At 42.8% G+C, this 22,306-nt stretch overlaps 1 protein-coding gene across 2 annotated transcripts in view; it reads right to left on the bottom strand.

Moving 5' to 3' along the window:
- Positions 1–22,306, bottom strand: part of SCLT1 (sodium channel and clathrin linker 1) — a 558,774-nt gene that overhangs the window by 295,238 nt on the left and 241,230 nt on the right. For both annotated transcript variants that reach the window (XM_078677643.1, XM_078677642.1), the window contains exons 10-11: positions 17,953–18,044; positions 4,223–4,400 (exon numbers count right to left, since the gene is read on the bottom strand). In XM_078677643.1, coding sequence (XP_078533769.1) covers positions 4,223–4,400; positions 17,953–18,044 — 270 coding nt within the window. The remainder of the gene's footprint in view (positions 1–4,222; positions 4,401–17,952; positions 18,045–22,306) is intronic.

Raw genomic sequence — 22,306 nt, 5'->3', positions numbered from 1 at the left:
ATTCACTATCAGGACATGCCACACACACCAGGGCATGTCCTACCTTTCACATACACTGCACCCTGCCCACAGGGGTACCTTGGGACTACCTTAGGGGTGAATACCATGTAGAAAAGGGAAGGTTAGGGACTGGCAAGTGTGTGCACTGGCCAAGTCGACATGGCAGTTACAAACTGCAATGGCAGGTCTAAGGTACCTTTTCAGGGCTACTCACGTGGGTGGCGCAATCAGTGCTGCAGGCCCACGTGTAGAATTTGTTTCACAGGCCCTGGCACACTCAGTGCACTTTACTAGGGACTAACAAGTAAATCAAACATCCATTCATGAGAACACCAATCCATAACACAATTTACACAGGGAGCATATGCACTTTACCACTGATTAGCAGTGGTAAAGTGCACAGAGTCCTAAAACCAACACAAACAAGTCAGGAAAAAAATAGGAGGAAGAAGCAAAAAGTGTAGGGATAACCCTGCAAACAGGGCCATTTCCAACAGATAGGATATCACTGAGTTACCAAATTATATTTAATAAGTGATAACTTTTGTTTGGAAGCAGGTAGAAATATTATTATTGGTGTCAATAAAATTGCAATTTAAAAATCCTCTTTAATGGTAAAGTCAGACTTTAAGTCCCAATCTTGAAAATGTCATTTTTAAAAAGTTGACTTTTTTTGTTCTAATCATTTGGTCCCTGCAGCCAGTTTCCTGTATCATATGGCTAGGTGTAGTCTGCAGTTGGTCTTTGTGTATTCCTCCCAGAGAGCCAAACAGTAGATAGTCAGGGTGTTGGAAGGATAGGCCATCGAAGGCAAGATGGGTGGAAGGGGAGTTGTGCACAGCTCTACTTGCACTTCAAAGACACTGTCAGCTCACACACAAATAAATTCACACTAGCCTATTGTGCCTGCAGAGAGACTGGGACCAGAGCAGGGAGGCAGGAAATTCCAGACACTTCTGTAAGGGGGAAACTCCAAAACCTTCTTCCATTTCAAAGTAGTCACCAGGTATAAAAATAGGGCTCTCTGATCCACGCTTCAGTTCAATTCTGGACCTGCGGAAGGCTTCTCAGAGGACTGTCCTGCTACCAAATGCCTGTTGTGCACTTCAAAGAACTGCCCTGATGCACCAAGAGGACTGCCCTGCTGCCTTCCCTGTGCCCTCTGAGGATTGCATTGGTACTTAGGACCCGCTTTCCTGCTTGAATCAAAGACTTTCAGAGTTACTCCAAGGCTCTGGCTTCAGGGACAGAAAAGGCTCCAACCATCTTGAATCCCCACCTGGAGCCAGTCTGACTAAGCCCTGACCCTCCAAGTGGTGCCTCTCCAGTCCTGGAGTCTTGAAAGTGGTGCTAAAGGTGCCCAGATAGCCCAAATAAAAAACTTGGAACTTAGAACATTTTATATAAAAAATCACACTGAGAACCGAGAGGAAACCAAGACCTACCTGCTCACTGATCCCCCCCAAGGTGCATAGCTGGTCAGTCTGACTTTGCAGCAGTTCCTGCTATGTTATTTTCAACAGCAGCTAATCTTGTTCAGAGGCTCCTCGCAAAAGAGGTATTGGCCTCGTGGAGCCCTCATCAGCTACAGCGTGCAACTTTGTCCGCTGGGGATTTTTGACTTCTGTGAAAGATCCTAAACATAGAAATCTTCCCCATGACTCCGTTCAGCAGCTCCCACCATATATCACCGTCTCCCAAGACACAGCTGGCTGCCTTCTCCTGCTGAAATGTACCTTATCAGAAATTTTTCTTGAAAAAGTCTTCTAAATCCAGAAGGTAACTGGAGACTGGGAACAATCTTCTTCATGCATCCGAACTGCTTTCTATCAGGGTTGGCCATAACTTTTAAGTTTGCCCCGGTTTCATGTGCCTAGATGTCTGCAAAGGGCGTTTTGATCTTTGAGGCGCTTTTTTTCCCCCTGATCTTTGAGGTGCTATTTTCCCCTTTAAACTTTAAAAATTCATAACATTGTTTCTCCTGATTGGAGTTTTGTTATGTTGGTGTCAAATAATTATAACAATTTACGCTATTTTTCTATCTTAGTCTTGGATTTTTCCTGTGTTTTGTTTCCACTTAATTATTGTGTAACTGATGCATAAATACTTTACACATTGCCTCTATATAATTTTTTTAAAAAGCACTATAAACCATATTGGAACATTAGTACAATGTCCTAACAGTCAGGGCTTCTTTTAAAAAGACAATTCTTTTTATTACAGAATGTAGTCTATCATGTATTCTTCAAGTGCAGATATTTCAAAAACATTTTCTTCAGAGGTGAACAGCCAACACCTGTTTTGTCAAAATTTGACTTTTTCAAAGATTGGGAAAGGATACGTAGGCGGTCACTCTTTAGGAGCAGCAAAGTCAAAGATTGCGTATATATAGGATTCAAACATACTGGATCCCAAACCAATCTGTAATTTCAACTTTGGCAGTAGGGTGTATTTAACCATTACAGCACCACACCAACATATTGATTTTCATTGAATTTACTTCTACCCATAGTAAATATTTGTCTGTACACGAGGTGCGATAACTAAACTACTACTACCTCATATTTCTAAGATAAATCTGACTGCTTTTGTGCAAAGCTGCCAGAAGGTTAAGCACAGGTTAGCTTGTGACTTTTTCTGGTTCACCCTGACAGAGAATGTGGCTGTTGTAATGAATATACTACTGTCCAGAACGCTTGAAAGACTTTAGGTTGTGCAACACAGTGCTGCAAGAATCTCGCTGGGTCTTCCTTATTGGGTTCAAATTTCTGGTCACCTTATGAGATTACACAGGCCTAAGTCAGATAAGTGTTTCAGCTTTAAAACACTATGTATCGAATTCAAAGCATATTAAGGTAAGGGACTAGAATTTATTAAACAAACGATCGCCTGGTACCCTACCGGAAGAACATTACACTCCTCCTCAGCCAATCTATTTCAAAATCTGAAGATTAACATGATCAGACAAGGAGATATACGTTTTTCATACCAGTTAGCGGTCAAGTGAAACTTTATTCCTCTATATCTAAGAAGTGAAACAGACATCCAGAAATTCTGGATAAACCTTAAAACATGGTTACTTCGTATGTAAGCTTGTGCCATCAATAGTATCTTTCAGAACTTAGTACCAGTATGCCTCCGGTCAATTGTGTCCTCCATAAACCCAAAAATACAAATATAAATAGCCCGGCCCCAAGTGCCAGGCCAGGGCTCCACTGAAGGAGAACACAAGCAACCAAGACTGGTTTCCGCCTAATTAGGCCTCTTTAGTGAGGTATAGCGCGAGTCCTGGGGTGCAGTAACCATGGGACGCATGTCTGGACATACCTGTCGCACTAAAAAGTAAAAATGAGCGGAATGCTTGTTTTTATCTTAGTCACTGGTAGTTACTCATTTATGTATGGATGGTTCTTGAGCATATAGGATTTGGTGAACTATTTCTAAAATAAATCAGATTGTTCGTGCAGTACACATTGTCGCCCTTTACGTCATCAGAAGACAGTAAACAAATGTCTAGTAAAATGTCTCAAGTACTTAGGGACTGATTTAGGGTTTGGCGAGCAGTTCTCTATCTGTTGGTGTGGCAGAGAGCGTTCTGTCCACCACTGTGACGGACTACTGCCCATCAAACTTAGATATCACTGCCAGCCCAGGTGTGATCTCGGTAATTTCAGAGGAAGTGCCATGATGGTGGTCCCTCTGAAGGTACCAAATGTTTGGTGGACTACCCAGTCTGTTTTGGCTGCAATCTTTCAAACTTTTTGTTTTTCAAAACCAAACCCCCAAACTGGGAGTTTGTTTTTTACTGACCCCCCACACTCCAGGAGTTCTTTTTTGTGTGGGGGTGTCATTATTTTAATGTTTCCAGTCTGGAAAACCTGGCGGTGATGAACCAAAAAAATACCTCATACTGTTAGCCCTAAATTGACTGGCACTGTGGTGCCCTTAATGCGATGGCTAACACCCCGTCAGGCTGTCGGAGTAATCTTTCTGTTGACTGAGCCAACGGGGGCACCACTGATGAAAAGCTGACGGTCAGCCTGACTCTACATAGGGCAAACGGACAAAGGGTGTGACATTACATTTGCAACGGAGTACTTTATCCACTAAGCTCCGAATAGGTCCCTTAATTGCTTATAATTGATGAGGTGCATGACTGTAGGGTTTTTTCAGCATGTAATTGTTAACATGATTAATACAAAAACAGTACAAACAATTCTACCTCATCCTTTTGTAGGTTTGCTTCTTCCAAAAGCTGCATGCTGTCTCGTACTCGCTCCACTGTCTCGTATTTTCCTTCTTCTAGCTCAGCACATTTGGCCTGCAAATCACCAATTTGTTTTTCAAGACTCGTTCTTTCACTTCTTAGTTGCTCCGCGTCTTGTGCAGCCACTCGCAACCTACAAAACAGAGAATGACTTAGCATATTGTTGAGTCACTGATGGAAAGAAGGATTCAAAATGAAACAACAATATATGAACCCTGAAGATCTTCGGTTTTGATGGATGTCCATCCCCATCTGAGGAAAAGGGTGCCACAAGAGAGCAAAAGGTACAGTCCCAACTGTATGGGTTGAAGGGGTTTGCATTTATATCACTGGGCGCATCCTACTATGGCACAGCAAAATAAGGCAAGGGCACCCGTTACTATACTTGTCTCTCAGGGTAGTGAAGAAGCGAAGTCACAGACTTATCAGGGAGGTAGTATGAGAGTGCTTGAAATCAGCACTCAACAATCAACCAACAGGAACAATATCAATATCCAGCCCAGTGCTCACCTTTTGAAAAAGATTTAAACACTAAGTTGCAAAAAATATTAGACAAATACAATGACCCTACAAGTTAGTGTCTCGAAGTATGAATGTCTCAAGGGAAAAAACCTGCCTGATGGGTCTATGCCCCCTCCCAGTATCTAGTAGAAAGTACTGACTTTAGGTGATGTCCCATGATCCCTGCGAGACTGTCTATCAGTCAGACACTGGCCCAGATTAAACAGCAGTTGTGTGAGTAGTCAGTACAGCATTCCCTTACTTGGTCATAATGGTCTTAAAATTGGAACTGGAGCAAAGAGCAGTGGTTTGGGTCCCACTTCTATACACACAATTATGACTGGGGATGACAATCTACTGTCTCAAAACATGGAACTAGTTTGAGGCAGTTCTTCTTTCTAGTGTCCTTCTCAGGCTGCTTCCCAAACTATGCCTTTGTGGAGAGAGGTGCTTCTCACAACAAGCAGCACTGGAGCGGTCTCCAGTCTGGGGTACGCACTACGGAGACACAAAGAGGTGTAATGTTTCTGCAAACGGCTGTCATCAGCACAACTCAAGGAGTATTTAGAGTCACACTAAAGAGTAGGTGTCACCTTGAAATTTCCTTACTTTTAACAGTGCCTGCAACCCTACACTTCACCCCTAACATCCAATCAAATGACAGTGCTCTGAACGACTAATTAGAAGCTCCTTGCTCACAAAAAAGATTCATGAAATTTATAAAGGTAGTTCTCTGACCATCTTCCTCGCTTCAGTGTCAGGGTCTCCTCCATCCAGTTACAGGAAATCAGGCAATACAATTTCCTTGTCTGAGAACACATTCTTCACCCTCCCTCTAGTGCTTGGTCAGGCCTGAGGCACCCACACAGGATCCCACTGTTCTCCAATACTCAGGGTCAGTCATACACAAAACTTATCACTGCACATGAGATACACAAATATTTGACACACACACACACACAGAATTTCAGCACAAGTTAAGGACAAGCACTAAGTAGTGGAAATTTACACAGGTGGGTAAGTAGGTGTCTATCCCCAGTGATACAGTTAAAAGGTCTGGTAACACTATGTTGCCCACAATGAAGGCATGCTTGGGTGCCCCAGCAGGTTGCAGTACATGTCCTGGACTTCACAAAGTAAGGGACAGCCCTAGGCCTATGAGCTCATGCTTAGGTTAGAATGATGCCAGGACCACAATAACAGTCAGGATACCAGATACACATGGAGTTGGGATCTCAGGGAAGGGGAACATAACAATATACCATGCAGGGTGCATTTCAATCCCAACAAAGCACAACATATTGTGTCTTAATATTCTTAACCTCTGAAACAGTCCAGCACAATATTGGAACACTATAAACTTTTTACAGAGCTAACAGCTGGGCTATTTTTAAGATAATGATTCAGAAGAAGAAATCCTATTTCTTAGAAACAAGCATAATAAACATATTAAACAGCAAAGCATTCAGTCATGTTTTCGGTATTCTGAACAAAATCAAATTGTGTACCGGTCTGTTTTCAATAATGCCCAGGGAAAACCGGGACACAGCAGTGAACATAAGTTTGTGAGGCAAGGAGCTGAGGTGATTACTATACTACTCCATTTTTTTAACCAGACAGGAGAATGTAAATTATAATTAATATAATATTTAAGTATTTCATGCGAGTTGCCAAGAGTTAAGAAGCAATGTTAGCTAGACTTGTCAAGCCAATGTGACTATTTAACCATAATTAACAAGCATTGGCATAGCCAATAGGTCTCGCTTTTGGGACTGTATAAGTATTTAGTAATGCAGCACAATATCCTTGGTGCAACAACATTAACTGTTGCATGCTTAAACACTTATAATGTCCCAAAGGCGAGACCTACTGGCTATGACAATGCTTGTTCATTCTGAAAATCTGGTCACCCTACTCTGACTGAGCATCCCCCAGTTGGGATAAGATGGCCACATCTTACTGAGCACACTCCTGCCTCAGTACAATTGTGCGTATGTATTACTCAAATCAGGATTGACTGAGCTATAAGTTGAGAACAGTGTGGATGACGCATTTCTTATACGTTAGTACATGATTCTGATCCTGTAAGTGTATTGCACAAGTGCCTTGAACAAATGTCCAGCCGTGGAATGTGCTTTTATCTTAAGCATGCCTGTGGGAGGGGAGTGTTTGCTGCCAGCAATGAATATGTGTACTACAGGGTTGGCCTTTCTTCTCCAGGGAGGCAGTGACGAAAATATCACATTATTTCCACTGGAGATTAATTCATTGAGCCCCCGTAAAGACAGGTTCAGCAGCAGCTTCAAGTAACCTTGCCACCTATCCACTATTGTCCATGCCATGCCAATATTTCTATTTCAATGCAAGTACACAAATTGGGGGAAATCGCTAAATCCAATGTTTTACTCGTTTAAATTAAAAACTCGACACTGGAATACAAATCGAAAGCACTACAAACATGTTTTGGAACTGAATACTCTATGCTCAAATCATTATTGTCTAAGGCAATAGAGACTTGTGCTGAAAAATGAATACTTGAGTTTTTACTCAAATTATTACTGAGGTGACAGCTCCTAGTCCTTTAATAATCCGACATGCACAAAAACTTGCTGTTTGTCTCTGAGTTAAGGGGCTCAATTAGGAGGGGTTGGAGTGCGAGCAGAGGAGCATTCACAGTGATAGAAGACACACATGAAACTGACGAAGAGGGTGGGGGAGGAGGGGGGAGTACGAGCAGAGGAGCCTGATTACAGCAATAAAAACACAGATGGCAGCTGTGCACGTGCACAAGCTCATGAACGCAAGCTTTAGGCCAGCAAAAGCATCTGGTGGCACTTTTAAGAGCCACTTACTAAATGTCTCGAAGAGACAGAATGCGCTGTCTCAGGCGAGACCTAAAAATTGATTATTACTAATGACATATACATTTAAAAAGTTTGGGTGCATTGGTGCTTTTATTTCATAAAAGGCTGTGGTATAAACTCCCCATATCTCGCAGGAAAGAGTGAAATTCAGAAAATATTTCATGGTTCCCTGTGATATAGAGCATTACACTCATCATGGCAGCTCCCACATTATCATACAGAGCTTTAACGTGGTCAGGGTCACTTAGAGTTCCCAGATTCTTTGTCGCTCGAGGGCAAACTGCTAGGCAAATATATGCCCCGGATATCCAGACCCCTGACATATAAAACATTTAATAATTATGTACCCAATGCCCTTTTGATAAGGAAGCAGTGGGCCATGGACTTAAACTGCCTAGAGGACAATTAGTGAACGGAGGCCCTGGCGTCCCCAAAAAAGGTGGCCATCTGGGCGGGTTCAGCTTAGTTCATCTTAAGGTACCACACTGATCCTATTATGCTCAACATACTATGTTCAACCTGGGCAGGGAGATCGAGAAGTGTTGTCGGTGCGGCTGTGGACAAATCAGCACATTTTATCATGCTGTATGGGAATGCCCGATATTACCAAGGTTTTAAGAATCGGTTGTGGAATGTATGGGTGCGCTCTGCAATGGTACTGGGACCGCCTCTGCACAATGGTGCCTACTAAATAGCAGCAGGGAAACAGATCTCAATTGCATGGAGCGAACATGGATAATATTGGGACTGGCAATAGCCAAACAGAATATTGCAAGACTGTGCTGGGCGGAGCAAGTGGCGCAACTGAGAGACTGGAAAAGGGACATGGACTGGTATATATCAGTGCACAACAATGTTTTGAATATGTATATCATTGCAATGTCAATAAAAAGATTTATAATAAAAAAACATTAACAATAGTGGTAGAATTATTTTGGTAGCTTGTCCTACACCAAAGATAGCAGGATTATGATTTTATGCTTAACTTTCTTTTGTCTCATAGGACAACTACAACTATGTGGTGACTTATTTATTATTTAAAAGTACGGTTATGCCACAGTCGATGAGGGAGGCAACGGGAAAACCGCTGGAGGAGTGCAGCTCGTACCGCCCACTGTCGCTCTTAAATGTAGATGCCAAGATATACGCGAAAATCTTAGCTAATCGCCTGGCGCTCCTGGCTCCACATCTGGTAGCTCCGGAGCAGGCGGGGTTCATTCCGAGCAGAAATCTGACATATAACATCCGTACCGGTTTTTGAACAATGCAGCATGTGAAGCAAGATACAAAGGCAGTGGCAGTATTTTTAGACATGGAGAAGGCATTCGACTCCGTGGAGTGGCCCTTCATGAGGCAGGTTCTGAAGACAATGGGATTAGGACAGGTGTTCCTGCATATGATCGGTAACTTGTATACCAACCCCATGGCGAGGATTCGATTGGACAATTTGGTCACGGACACCTTTGCCATCTCCAGGGGGACCAGCCAGGGCTGCCTGCTATCCCCCTTGTTGTATGCTCTAGTCGCGGAGCCACTGGCATTCGCACTCAGAGAATATCACGGGAACGAGGGCATTAGCTTCCCAACATACAAGATTGTAGTCTCCACTTATGCCGACGATACGCGGTTATATGTTCGCGACCCCGAGAACAACTTGTCTGCGGTGCTTAGAGTGGTGGTGCACTTTGGCGCGCTCTCTGGCCTGAAAGTAAATTGGGCGAAGTCCATACCTTTCCCTCTCACTCCATCCACAAAGGAATTCGAGATGGAGTTTCCGCTGCAGTGGACTACAGACTCCATCAGGTACTTAGGGATTCAGTTACATACGGATTCTGAGATAGTATTTCGAGATAATTACGGGGTAGCCATCAGTAAATTGGAGGACGATGTAGAGGCCTGGTGCCGCCTCCCGCTATCACTTATGGGAAGCATCTCCATTATGAAGATGCTGGTGTTACCTAGGCTGTTGTTTCTGTTCACAAATATCCCAATGGTGCTCCCGCGTGTCTTCTTTCAGAGATTGAAACAAACTATGATAAAACTTGCCTGGGCGGGCAAACAGGCCCGGGTCCAATGGCAGGTCCTTGCGCTACCATACAGTATGGGAGGCCTGGGTGCCCCAGACTTTGAGTTGTACTACAGAGCCGCACAGGGAGCCCACATGTATACCCGGATTCATGGCGACTCAAATATCCCATTTGTCCGTATGGAAAAACTTTTGGCGGACCCTCTCCCCTTAACGGCGGCGATATTCAAACCGGTTGACTGCCGAACTGGAATACTAGATTCGATAACGGCTACCAATCATGCATGGCAATGCTTGCTGCAGCAGCAGGGGGGAGCACTTTTGTACTTGCCTAATATGCCGTTGGAGTGGGCCCTCTGGTTGGCTCCCAGCAGAGACGGGGGGTGATAAGGGCACTGCACTAACTGAAAGTTCTGACGCAGGGGACTTGTTTCTGGATGGGAAAGTAAAGACCTGGGGACAGGCGTCTGAGATTGAGGGAGTGAGCACAGTACTGCAATGTTTCCAATTCTACAGGGTACGCAGGGCCCTGCAGGAACAGTTAGGAGAGCACCTGGATGAGCCACCGGAGGTTCCCGAGCTTACTTATGTGATTAACGCTGAATCTCCATGCAAGGTAGTTACCAATATCTATAAAATAGCAATGTCCCACAGCGAGAACAGGTACACTGCTGCAAGGCTGGCATGGCAATGGGACTTGCAAATAACGACAGACAATGATATGTGGCGATACTGCTGTACGAATACAAGGAGAGTCTCGCTACATGGTAAACACCAGCTTATACACTTTAAATACATTAATAGGGTATATTACACCCCAGAACGTTTATGTCAATATTGGTTGCGGGAGGAAGCGACGTGCGAGAGATGCCACACGCCGAGAGCAGATTTTTTTACATAATATATGCATATTGGGTAGAGATTTTTAGGAAATTGAGTAGAACAGCAGAAGTATCGCTGGACCTAGATCCCACGGTAGCCCTCCTGGGATACTCCAAAAAGCTGCCTAGGGTGAAGCGTAGATTGGTGGATATGGGCATGCTTTTAGCTAAACGGGTGGTGGCCTTGTGCTGGATGAGGGGGCCGACGCCCACGGTAAGGCGATGGATGTATGATGTGCTGTACTGCTGTACGCAGTCAGAAAACTACAACAAACTGCTTCCACCACATAGCAGATCAAAACTTTCTGGGGGCTATTTCTGGCACAATTACCCAGTGGGAATGAGGAAGCAGTATCTGCGGGGCTGAACCCCCAAGGGGAGGATGCATCGCAACACAGTGTAACACACAATGAATGAATATGATTTGACGGATAAAACTGGAACTAAGTGAGGGATTTGGGGAAGGTCCAACATGTAAAGTGTAAATTCAGAGAAGGTGAGCACATGGAACAGACACAGATGGAGAGAGCGGGCGGGAGCCTTTACGATGGAGGTTGATGCGGAGGGGGCTAGACTGAGGGTGTACTGAAATACCACCAGATAGAGAGTAGCGGGAACACTGCTGAGATTCACGCAGCACTATTCAAGAGGACTCCTCCTATTTGTACTAATGTTTGTGTTCTGAGCACAATGCACCGCCTGCCCCATGCTGGGTTGTTGGCATTACTGTGAATTTTCTAGGAAAGGGGTGCGTTGCCAAAAATCTTCAGGTGTCTTACTCTGTACGACTGTATGCTTTTGGTGTTATGTAATAAAACCTAAAAAAAAAAAAAAAAAGGGTCCTTCCTGTCAAAAAGTGCACTGCATACTTGCAGTTAATTACGAATTTCCATTGGAACACAGTTTTATTTGATCTGCTAATAATTTTGTCGCTGTTTGATAAATCTGTACGAAACTTTCCAAAAAAGCACAAATTTATCCAGTTCGACTGCCTCAGGAAAAGTTTAAGGCTAATTTACCAAGCGCAGGACAAGAAAAAGGGGGTGGGGTGTGAAGTCTAAATAATCCAAGTTTCAGCTTGTGAGAATTAAGATGAAGTTTAATGTCCAGTTACCAGAAGAACTTCAGCCACATTAGTGCCTCTCCAATCCCACCATCAACTTTTCTCTAGTCTTAACATACAAACACTAATATTCTAGTAGAACAGAGAAATTTCAAGATCCTAAGTGGACAGAGTTCATTAGGTTTTTTCCTGTGGTTTGTTTACAGGAGACCTGGCTGGTGGATTGTGTTTCTTTTTTCTAGAGGGCTATAAGGCCTTCTTTATTCCAGCCATACGTTCATCTAGTGGCAGAGCTAAGGGAGGCCTGGTTATGTACATCTCACTAGCCTTGAAATGTACAATTACTCCTATACCCAGCACCAACAGTAACATTCAAACAGTTATTTTGAAACAAGGGAACGTGAAGCTAGTCTTGATTAACTTTTATAATGCGTTGAATATTTCAGGGCCTTGCCAGATCACTCAACTGAGCGGCTTTGTTAAACAACACTGCAGAGACGCTTCACATTGCGTGTTGCCTGTAGGTCACTTTAACCACCCATGTGGTAATCCATCAATAACCACTATGGGTGAACTGGGCTGTGGTAGAATTGGTGGTATACACTTTGAACACTCCAGTCGAGGTGACGCCCTCAATCATTTATTAAAATGAATATGATCTGGTTAGCTCTAGGTCTGTTATGGATGTCGGCAGCAAACAGGTTGTGCCCACATTTAAGGGGCACACAGGGGGTACTTTCATAGACCATATCCTAATCACGGAGGCTCTTCGGTCACGTTTATTGAAATTTTAGATTGTATTTATAGTGTCCATAACCCTGTTTGAATCCAGCTATCTGGGAATTTACTGGCCTTGCGGGACAAGTTGCCTATTACCGGGGTACTGAAACCCATGGACGGAAGGCGCCGCCTCAAGTGGTCAAAAGTGAATTCGGATTCCCTCTATGTTAATATTCTCTAAACATGTGCCCCGGAAATCCAATCTTGTGTTTGCCCTGTCTCTGCCCATATGGATATCCTTAGGGCTTTTGAGACGATCACCATCAAAGTGGGGACGCTGCTGACCACTTTGTCAACAGCTGTTAAGCCTAGGGACCCAAGATGTTCGATCACACTTGTTCACGTGCCGCCAGGGAGCTAAAGGCAGCCCTGAAAAGCACACCAAGAGACCGATTACTGATCCGCTCATTGCGCTTAATATATAAGAAAGCGCAAGTAAAGCGTAAGGGCGAATTAAAAGAAACGATCTGGAAGGATCTTCTGGATCCCAGCACTTTAACAAATATACTTAACAGACCACTGTTTGATACAGGAAGGGAACCTGAACTAGGAACTAACATCCCAGAGAATGACTGGGTACAGCACTTCAGTTACATATTTAGGGCTAATACACCACAGATAGACCCGCATCAGGACGGGCAGGGCGTATCATTACCACACTTTACCCTAGGCGAAATTGAGAGAGGAATTGCAGGGCTGACGAGCAATAAAGCACCGGGTCCTGATGCCATGCCCCCGGATCTCTATAAATCAAACATGGCATTATGGGCGCCGGTTCTTACAGCGGTACTCAATGCAGCAGCAGTCCTGGGCTGTCCCAGGTCTTGGGGTATCTCCACGATCGTCCCAGTTTTCAAGAAGGGAGATCGCAACAGTACTACCTGTTATAGGCCGATCTTCCTGATTGAATCGGTAGTTAAGGTCGTGGGAGGGTTGGTCCTGAATAGATTGTCATCATGGGCTGAGGAAAATAGGATCACATCAGCCATTCAATATGGATTTCGCCCTGGCCACTCTACATTAGCACAATGTTTGAACCTATACATGGTACTGGGGAAGTATACCATGGCGCGACGGGGGACCATCTACATGACGTTCATGGATCTCTCATCTGCGCTTGATTACGTAAACCGGGGGAAATTATGGGATCTCATGGGCGCCATGGGGGTGGAGCCTGCTTTGGTCACGTTCTTACGGGACCTTCATAGGGACACTAGGCAAAATGTTAGATTCTCGCAAGATCTCAGGGTATCGAGTAATTTCCCTGTCGAGAGAGGAGTGAGGCAGGGCTGTATCTTGACCCCTTTTCTTTTTAATATATATATCAATGAGCTGGATATGTTTCTGCTAAAAACTGGTGCTGACTTTCCCTATGTCGGGCGCAGGGGCCTGCCAGTCTTGCTATACGCAGACGACGCTGTTCTTCTGGCAAGAACCGCCAAGGGCCTGAATTCCTTATTGAATGCCTTTCATGGTTTTGTGGCTGGCCGAGACGTTGCCATAAATAACACAAAATCATATATCATGCAGATAGGAGTGCGCCCGAAGAAACAGTACCCTTTTGAGGTAAATGCTGAGAAGGTACCACTGACCACGTCTTTTTCTTACCTGGGAGTCCGGTGTGATGACCAGTTAAATTGGGGCCCTCTGGTACAGAGGAAAAGAGGAGAGATAATACGGGAAAATTCAGCCTTATTCAATTTTGCGTCTAAAATGGGCAAACGCCCAGTAGCCGCACTATTGAAGATGTACCAGGCAAAGAGTGTGGCATTGGGCAGTTACGGGAGCAATCTATGGGGTTATGTGCCAGCCAAAAGCATTGAGGTGGCTGAGAACACCTTTCTGAAACAACTATTGGGTGTACCAAAAGGAACAGCTAACCTAATAGTTCACGAGGAAACTGGAACACCCTTTATTGGCAACACCATAGCACTACGGCCTCTATTGTTTTGGCTTAAGTGCTGGCTGAATAAAGACCTGGTCCTCAACCATCAGCTGCTCAGGGAAGTGCTTTCTCAAGACCACGCGCTCAATGTATCATGGTTTAAATATTTAAAAAGGTGCTTTACTGAGCTGGGGCGTCCGGACCTTTTTTAAATCCAAGCCCGGTTGTTAAGGCTGATGTAGAGCTCGTCCCCAAAACTTTTATTTTAAGATAAAAACTGGAAAGAGAAGAGGCAGACCTGGTAAAACCCAGCATAGGCAAATTTGTCATGCTTAAAACCATGCCTCTAATGGAGCAGATTTATCATGGCCTATAACAAGCTATGAGCGGTTTCTACTTACAAGGTTCCAGCTGGATTATTATCACTTACTATTAGCCGTACCTAGGGGGTCACATAGAGGTCAAGTGCTACCCTCCTGCGGCTGCGACAATATGTCTCCATAGGATTTGGTGCATTTTTTATTCATCTGTCCTTTATATGAAGTTCCCCGTAGGTTCTTTTTGAAGCCCATACTAAAAAAATTACATTTTAAACAGGTCCGCCCGGCTTTGTGCTATTTACAATTGGTAAAGCCTGAAAGCACTCTATATGTGGTTGGATTCCTCAAATCAGCACTAAAATCTAGAAACAGGAGAGAGGATTGTTAGTCTTTCTTTTTAGCTGTATCTCATTGTTACATTTTATATTCTTTGTAAATGAAATGAATTGCATAAACATTTTCTGGGGTTATGTTTAAGATATTTATTTTTTATAAAGTTTTATGTCCATCCTGTAATCTTGCTTTTATGGTTTTTAAATATGTGAAAAACCGAACAAAGTATTTTGAAATTAATAGAACAGAGGCCAGGACAAATGTAACTGTGAACGGGATATGGGGGAGGGAAGGAAAATACCATAAAACTTAACAATGTATACAAGTAATTTTACTGTACAATACCACATGGGTGTCTCAAAATTTGTATTTCCTATGTAAATTCCCATCAGACACTTGTCTACAATAAAGAAAAAACAGCTGAACAGAATGACACCAAATGTGGGCGTCAGTAATAAAGTGTGCTTTTCTGTGACTTGGTCTACATCTGTTCAGCTGTTTTTGAGAAAGTATAGTTTAAAGAGGAGCTTGGTTGTGCAGGTAGGGGTTAACAAGTAAGGTGTATTGGACTCTTGGTGTTCAGATATGCTCTGATTGACCAATTTAAAGGAGACTAACCAATCTTGACTGATTGGCCACAACATCAACCATATGTTGCGGCAGTCATTACAGGGCTGCAAAAAACTCTATTTTAAGGATGGAAGTAATGCCATGACAAGAAGCTAACCAAGCAAGAACATGTACATTTGACCAGAGTACAAAAGAGAGTTCCTCATTAATCCTAGAGATAATTTAATCCAGTTTCCGACATAGTTAGAATCAATTATATATTCTAGGAGTATCCCGCTGCTCCCATTGATGCCATCGTTGCTGCTGCCACTACTCAACTGAAAATATTAGACGAAGATCACATCATAATGCAATACCAAAATATGACACACATCCCCCGCCTCACAAAGCCATGACTAATCTCAATATTATGGAGCTATTCTTCCAAAAATGAAAAAAGTCCCCCCCCAACATCAACATCACCCAGTTGTGTAGTTTATAATAGTTAGAGAAAGGCTCCAATAAATAGGTAAACAGTAAAAGCTGACACACATCCTCAAAACCTGAGAATTTACTCTGTTTGACAGAGAAAAGAACTGCAAAGAAAAGAAGGCATGCACAGAATGCTTTTCTTTGGATATTTTGGTCATTTGAATTAAAGGAAGTTTCTGGCATCATGAGGAGAATCTATCTTGAACAAGCCACGGAAATGTTTTAAATGCTTCAGCTATCTCCAGAAAAAGAAATGAGTGCTTAAATCATAAAACATACAGCTTTGTGGGTTGCAGGTTTATGTCTAGCAATAATATAAAGTTGTACATTTTCAGGGGCTCAACAATTGTGATTGTGATAATTTTTAGAAATCTCAACCCCAATGACGAGACATTGTTTATTGTGGATCAGAACTTGTTCATGCTCTACCTCAGCCTGATCTACACCCTTATCTAAACAGTGACAAATGCTGAAGGTGTGATAAAGGTGATGCCTCACTTGAACACGAGTACTTCATGCCCATCTCTACTTTTTTGTGGGAAAAAACATCAGTCAGATCAAACATATACTGCCCATTAGAACTTGGAGCATTAGAGAACAAATTCCACTCTTTCTTCTAACTGTTAAAAATCTATTCCTTAGGCAAACACAGCATTAGACATTATGTTAAGCATTGCCATGCAGACAGTAACAAGATAGTAACAAGCATTTAAAGAAAATCGTGCCACAATCCTCTTGCACAGGTGGCTATAAGCAACATTGGGAACAACTCTGTGTTCTGTCACAAGTGATCACACCTTGAATTATTTCCTGACAAACCACCTCTAAGAAGAATACACACTGTTCTGGTAGAAGAGGAAGACATCTTAGCCTCCATAGTTTAACTGACATGGGCCTACCAGAGTGCTGCTCCTTTATCCATACTTTCCACACTCATTTTGTCTCATATAGAATTTGCCAGAACACACTCAGGTTCATATTTGCAAATCTGCAAATAAATGCTTGACTGTAAAAACAGCTTGTTTTACCTACCTGAAACGCATTACTTTGGAAGTCATACTTATTGCTCGTAGTTACCCAACCCAGGAAATAGTGTTGCTTCCCATCCTAGTTCTCCCTCTTTACTCATCTGCCCCTTGTGTGGAGGCTCCTTTCAATGAACGTAAATAACAGTTTTAATACCAGAACTATATAGTAGACATCTTTGCACTAAGCAATTTTTAAAGTAATGAAAGACACTGAACTAAAAGAAGGACATTTTTTCCCTTCACATGGGAAATATTGTTTCCAAAAAAGAAAAGTCTTCAATATTTTATAATAGGAGATGCTTGAGGTTCTTTCGCATCCAGCTCAAGAAATGTGAAAAACTACTGGGAGTGTTTGGGACAGCCCAAACTATTATACACTTGAAAGTGATCAACACATTCACAAAGGCATCCCCTGCCCTAGACCCTGTGAATGCCCATGTTTCCACTTGAAACATTTTCTGAATGCTTCAAATGTGTAATACGGCAGAGGCAAAAGTGTTTTAGTGTTGGAAAAAAACTCAAATCTAGATTCTGTGAATCAATATTTAGTATTTCCATCCCTAAATTCAAATGTCTGAAGTTGTTAGAATAGTTTATGATTTCAAAAACATGTGTGATTGAGACCTTCAATGATGTGCTTTGCAGGGATGTTACCAGAGGCAGCCCAAGGTGTGAAAGACAAGGCACTTGATCAATTAATTTTAAAGTTGTTCACATAGTGTTGTGCCTCTTTTTCTCTGCTGAAGATTTCAATTATCACTGGACAGGTATTTTTTCTAAAAGAAAAAGGAAGAAGATTGCTAGGGTTCAACAGCTGAGTCACTGAAACTTGTTGGCATACTTCCTCAATTCCACCAGTGTTGCACATTCACCATTTACATAGCTTAAAACATTGTTTCATAAGTTCAGAAATATATTTTTCATTCTAGAATGTAAATGTAACTAACCAAGTCTATTTTTTACCTAGCTTCTAGTTGTGTCACTGCAGTTTGCAACTGTTGTAACCGTCTGTCAGATGCTTCCTCCCTCCCTTGGGCAGCAATCACATCTTCTTCCTGGAAATAAACCCAACTGAGTGAATAGTATATCATCACTATATGACATTTCTTTTTTATTTTACGTTGTTGAGTATTACCAGAAGATTTAACTGAAGACCGCTGCAGTGAGAGATAAGTTAGCACCAGCAAATGAACTCTGTTGTAAGACCAAAATCGGTCCCAAAAATGGACCAGAGAATGTCTGAATTGAAAATCTCTGACATCCTTTCACTCACCAACATCTACTTATAATATATAATGGCGTATGGTTATGAGGACTACATGTCTATATTTCAAACATACACAGGCACTTTCCAATGATGTGGACATCTGTTATTGGGAGCAAGACTGAAATCCAAACCTAATGATTAATACATCCAGCAAAGAAGAAGCCAAATTAAAAAGAGGGATACAAAGCTGCATCCAATGTCCTTAAGTTACCATTAACGATTTTAATTTCCAACAGGATTGCCCAAACTCCCAAAACACTGAACAATAATCAATCTGACTGATTTACCTGTATGTACAATGCACAATGCACACTGGGCACCCAACATGTGTAACAATACTTCCTCTTGGGAAAATTATACGGACAATATGTTGATCTGAAGAAACAGACAATATTTTGTATTTAAACACAGGATGAAGCCAAACATTGAACAGTAATATGTCCAGCGCCATCACATGCTTGTCTGGTGTAGTTACCACCAGGAAAATAATGTTGCATACAAATAATTGAAACGCCTTCACCTTAGGTTGGAAGGGCTTCTGTTCTAAAAGAACAAATGATGAGAAGGCAAGGCAAGCATGTTTAGGTGGTACTAAATTTTACAGGTAATATATAAGTAATCTTTAAGAAGCATTCACGCTTAACACCATAAAGGCTCTGATGGCTGTCAACTTAATCTAAAACAGCAAGCACAAAAAAAAACTACCCAAAAGATAAAACTGGCAGAATTATGAGGAAACAGCATGCCTCGGAACTGTGCCTTTGAACAAAATCTAGGAAGAAAAAGATTCCCACTGCTTACAGCATGACAACAAAGATGGAGACTTATGAGAAGGCTGTACTGGGATGTCTATAGAGCAAACTAAAGATTGCAGGTCTTTCACACCTCGTCAGATTAAGATGAATGTGGAGAATTGTTGCCATTGTCAAGGGGGAGAGCAAATGGATGAAGTTAACAAAATGGCAGTACCTTCCAGAGAACTGCTATCAAAAGGAGCAAAAAAGGGGTGCCCCAAGACAAGCCTGACTAGTCGAGAGCCGTCCACACTTATTTTCTAGGTAGGCAAAGACCTTCAGAACTTGGCTTATCGAAGGAATGTGTACGACTGCCCAGCTATTAAGGAAGAAATATAGGGCCAGATGTAGGTTAATGCATGTTTGTGATTCCTTAATAGCGATTTTTAGGGAATCGCTATTAAGGAATCGCAAAATGCCATGTAGGTAGGATTCACAATATTTTTTGAGATTCTTTAATATTCCTTAATTGTGAGTTGCAAATTGCGATTCGCAATTAAGGAATACCTTCCCATTCATTCATATGGGCCAAGAGGCCCATATGAATGAATAGGAATTGCTCCCAGAATTTGCGAGTCACCAAGAGCCACTTGCAAATTGTGGGCACAATTTCAAGGGTGCTAGGATTCCAAAAGGACACCCTGATGGACCCCTGAAATGTGCATGTGTGCACATGTGGCGCACATACATGCCCTAAGGACATGAATGTGCGCCACATGGCACTTAAAAAAAAATAAAAAGTGCTTTTTTAAAGGAAATCGCTAATTACCACCAACTTGAAGTTGGTGGTAATTAGCGATTCCTTAAGGCTAAAGTGCACTTTCTTTTGTGCTACTTACATTGCATTTAAGGAATCGAGATTTGCCATTCCTTAAATGCAAGAGCAAAATAAGGAATCGCAATTTTGCAATTCCTTTTTTTGCTAGAAGGTTCCAACTTACCTACATTGCTCGCTGCCAAATATCAATCGCAAACGCTGAAAATCAGCGATTTTCAGCGTTAGTGCTCGCTATTTGGCCACCTACATCTGGCCCATAGTCTTTATCGCCCAGCGTAGAGCAGTATATTCTGGAGTAGAACTGTCACAACACAGTTTCATTCAGAGAGCCTATCTGACCCAAATATGATGTGGTATAGACTGGGGTTGAATTACAATGGTATAGGTTGGGGTAGAGGTACTAAGAAATTGGCAGAGATAAAGATGCTTGGTTAGGTGTAGAGGTAGTAGGGTAAAAATAAGCACAGAAATAGTGGGGTATAAGCAGAGGTACAGTGACTTCCAAAGATGAACAGTGACCGCCACTATCACCCTAGTGAATACCTGAGGTGGCCAGGTAAGGGCCAAAAATGAGCACGGCTAATTGAAAGTGCTTCAAAGTGCTTCAAACCTACTGTGAACCATATATATCATCTGTGAGAATGCATGATGAATATATGAAAATATACGTCCTGCAAGTTCAGGAACATCATCCAGCCTCTTGAGTCTAGAGAAGAAAGAACCTCTACCAGGGTGAGCATTCTGAATTTGTCTTTCCTCCAAAACAAAAAAGTAATCAGTCGGCAGATGTCCATTATTGGCCTTGGGTATTCATCCTTCTTTAGTAAGAGAAATTTGCACAAATAGCACCCTTCTCTCTCTCTGTTGAATGATCCTCTGAGATCTGCTCTGATGTTAAAGTATCACAGGATAGGGAGGAAATGAAAGCTGGGGAGGAAAGAAAGGCGGGGGGAGCCCCTCAGAATGATTTGCAAGAGCCATCCATCCAACATGATGGCTTCCCACACAGGGAGGACATGTTGTAGGATGCTTTCTATAGGCTGTGTGGACCTTTGAGGACTTGGCAGCTGCTGCAGGAGGGGCACAGAGTCAGAGGAGTGCTGGTGCAAACAGGGTTGACCACTGCCATAAACTCTGCTCTGAAAGGACTGATGTCTGTAAGTTAGTCCACTGGAATAAAGCCTTATGTTTTTGCACTGTTTGGTTTGCTGAGAGACAACAATCCCAATGCTTGTGTTATGATTCAAATGCCCTTCAATCAATCAATCATGGCATTTGTAGAGCGCACTACTCACCCGTGAGGGTCTCAAGGCGCTAAAGGGCAAGGGCAGCTATTGGTCGAACAGCCAGGTCTTGAGACATCTCCTGAAGGTCAGCAGGTCCTGGGTCTGCCGCAGATGGGCGGGGAGGGTGTTCCATGTCTTTGCGGCGAGGCCCTTAAATCCTTTGAGCACCAAATCAGACTTCTCTCCATACAATCTGGAACAATCAAAGGGCATGCCCACAAAGGACGGTTGGACAACTCCGGAAAACCCTATTGATCTTATCCAGACAAGCCTTCTAAGAATACTCCTGGTGCCAATAGTTCTGTCAACACAGTCTGTGATGTATAAGACAGAAAGTAAAACTACTTTGCAGCATCTTAGCCATTGTATCGTTTGAGCCAGTGAAGCTCTGAGAAATAATTCTGTGATGACCAGTAAAAATTCACTAGCCATGTCCCATAAAGCATGGATTACTTCCTGTCCAGAAGGCCTACTGTGTTCCAGGATCATAAGGCTAAACTAGCCAATGAGAATATTATCGTTACAAATGAATCAATACATTTCAACTGTCTATCCAAAGAGTTGGTAGGGAAAGGCATTAGGAGTGAATTTATTTGTCGACACCTGCACCACCAGAGGTGGGCCTATGCTACATGACCACAAGTCAACAGACATGAGGGTTGGAGCACGACTTAGATTAGGTGGCCACAATACTGTGGGTAACAGCCTTGTTGAAAGGCAAGAATGGCTGAAAAATGGTAGAACCTGGTTGAAAGATCACAGTTAATAAGAATGTCTTAGTTTCAACTGTAAGTCTAGCACTTCCGCTGCGCTTTACATTACTTCTGTGAAAGAAGCAATTTTTTCCATTGGTGGCCTAGGTGGCAAGCCCCGGTCAGCCTCTAGAGTAGTATCTAGCACACTGGCATTCTGAAAATCCAGGAATAGCCAATTATCAGTATAGTGAGAGGGGAAAAGGTGTCAGGCTCCTCATTATCCTTTGTGTCATGGGAAGCATTTGCTTACACAGAACCACATCAGAGTCGTATCTAAATAGCCCCTAGCCTTCAATAGCATTGACAATGAGAAAAAGGTTGAGGTCTGGTTGCATCCCAACTGACACCAGTTAGGGGTCGGCACTGGCTTGGAAGGGATTGGAGTGAACCTAGGAGCTGGGGTGGCATTCTGAACCGGTATCAGTAAGGTCCTTGGA

This window comes from Lissotriton helveticus, chromosome 2_1 (genome assembly GCF_964261635.1).
Source record: "Lissotriton helveticus chromosome 2_1, aLisHel1.1, whole genome shotgun sequence".
In the NCBI taxonomy this organism is placed as follows: domain Eukaryota; kingdom Metazoa; phylum Chordata; class Amphibia; order Caudata; family Salamandridae; genus Lissotriton; species Lissotriton helveticus.
The sequence above is the reverse complement of the archived record's forward strand: the minus strand, read 5'-3'. Positions and strand labels throughout refer to the sequence as shown.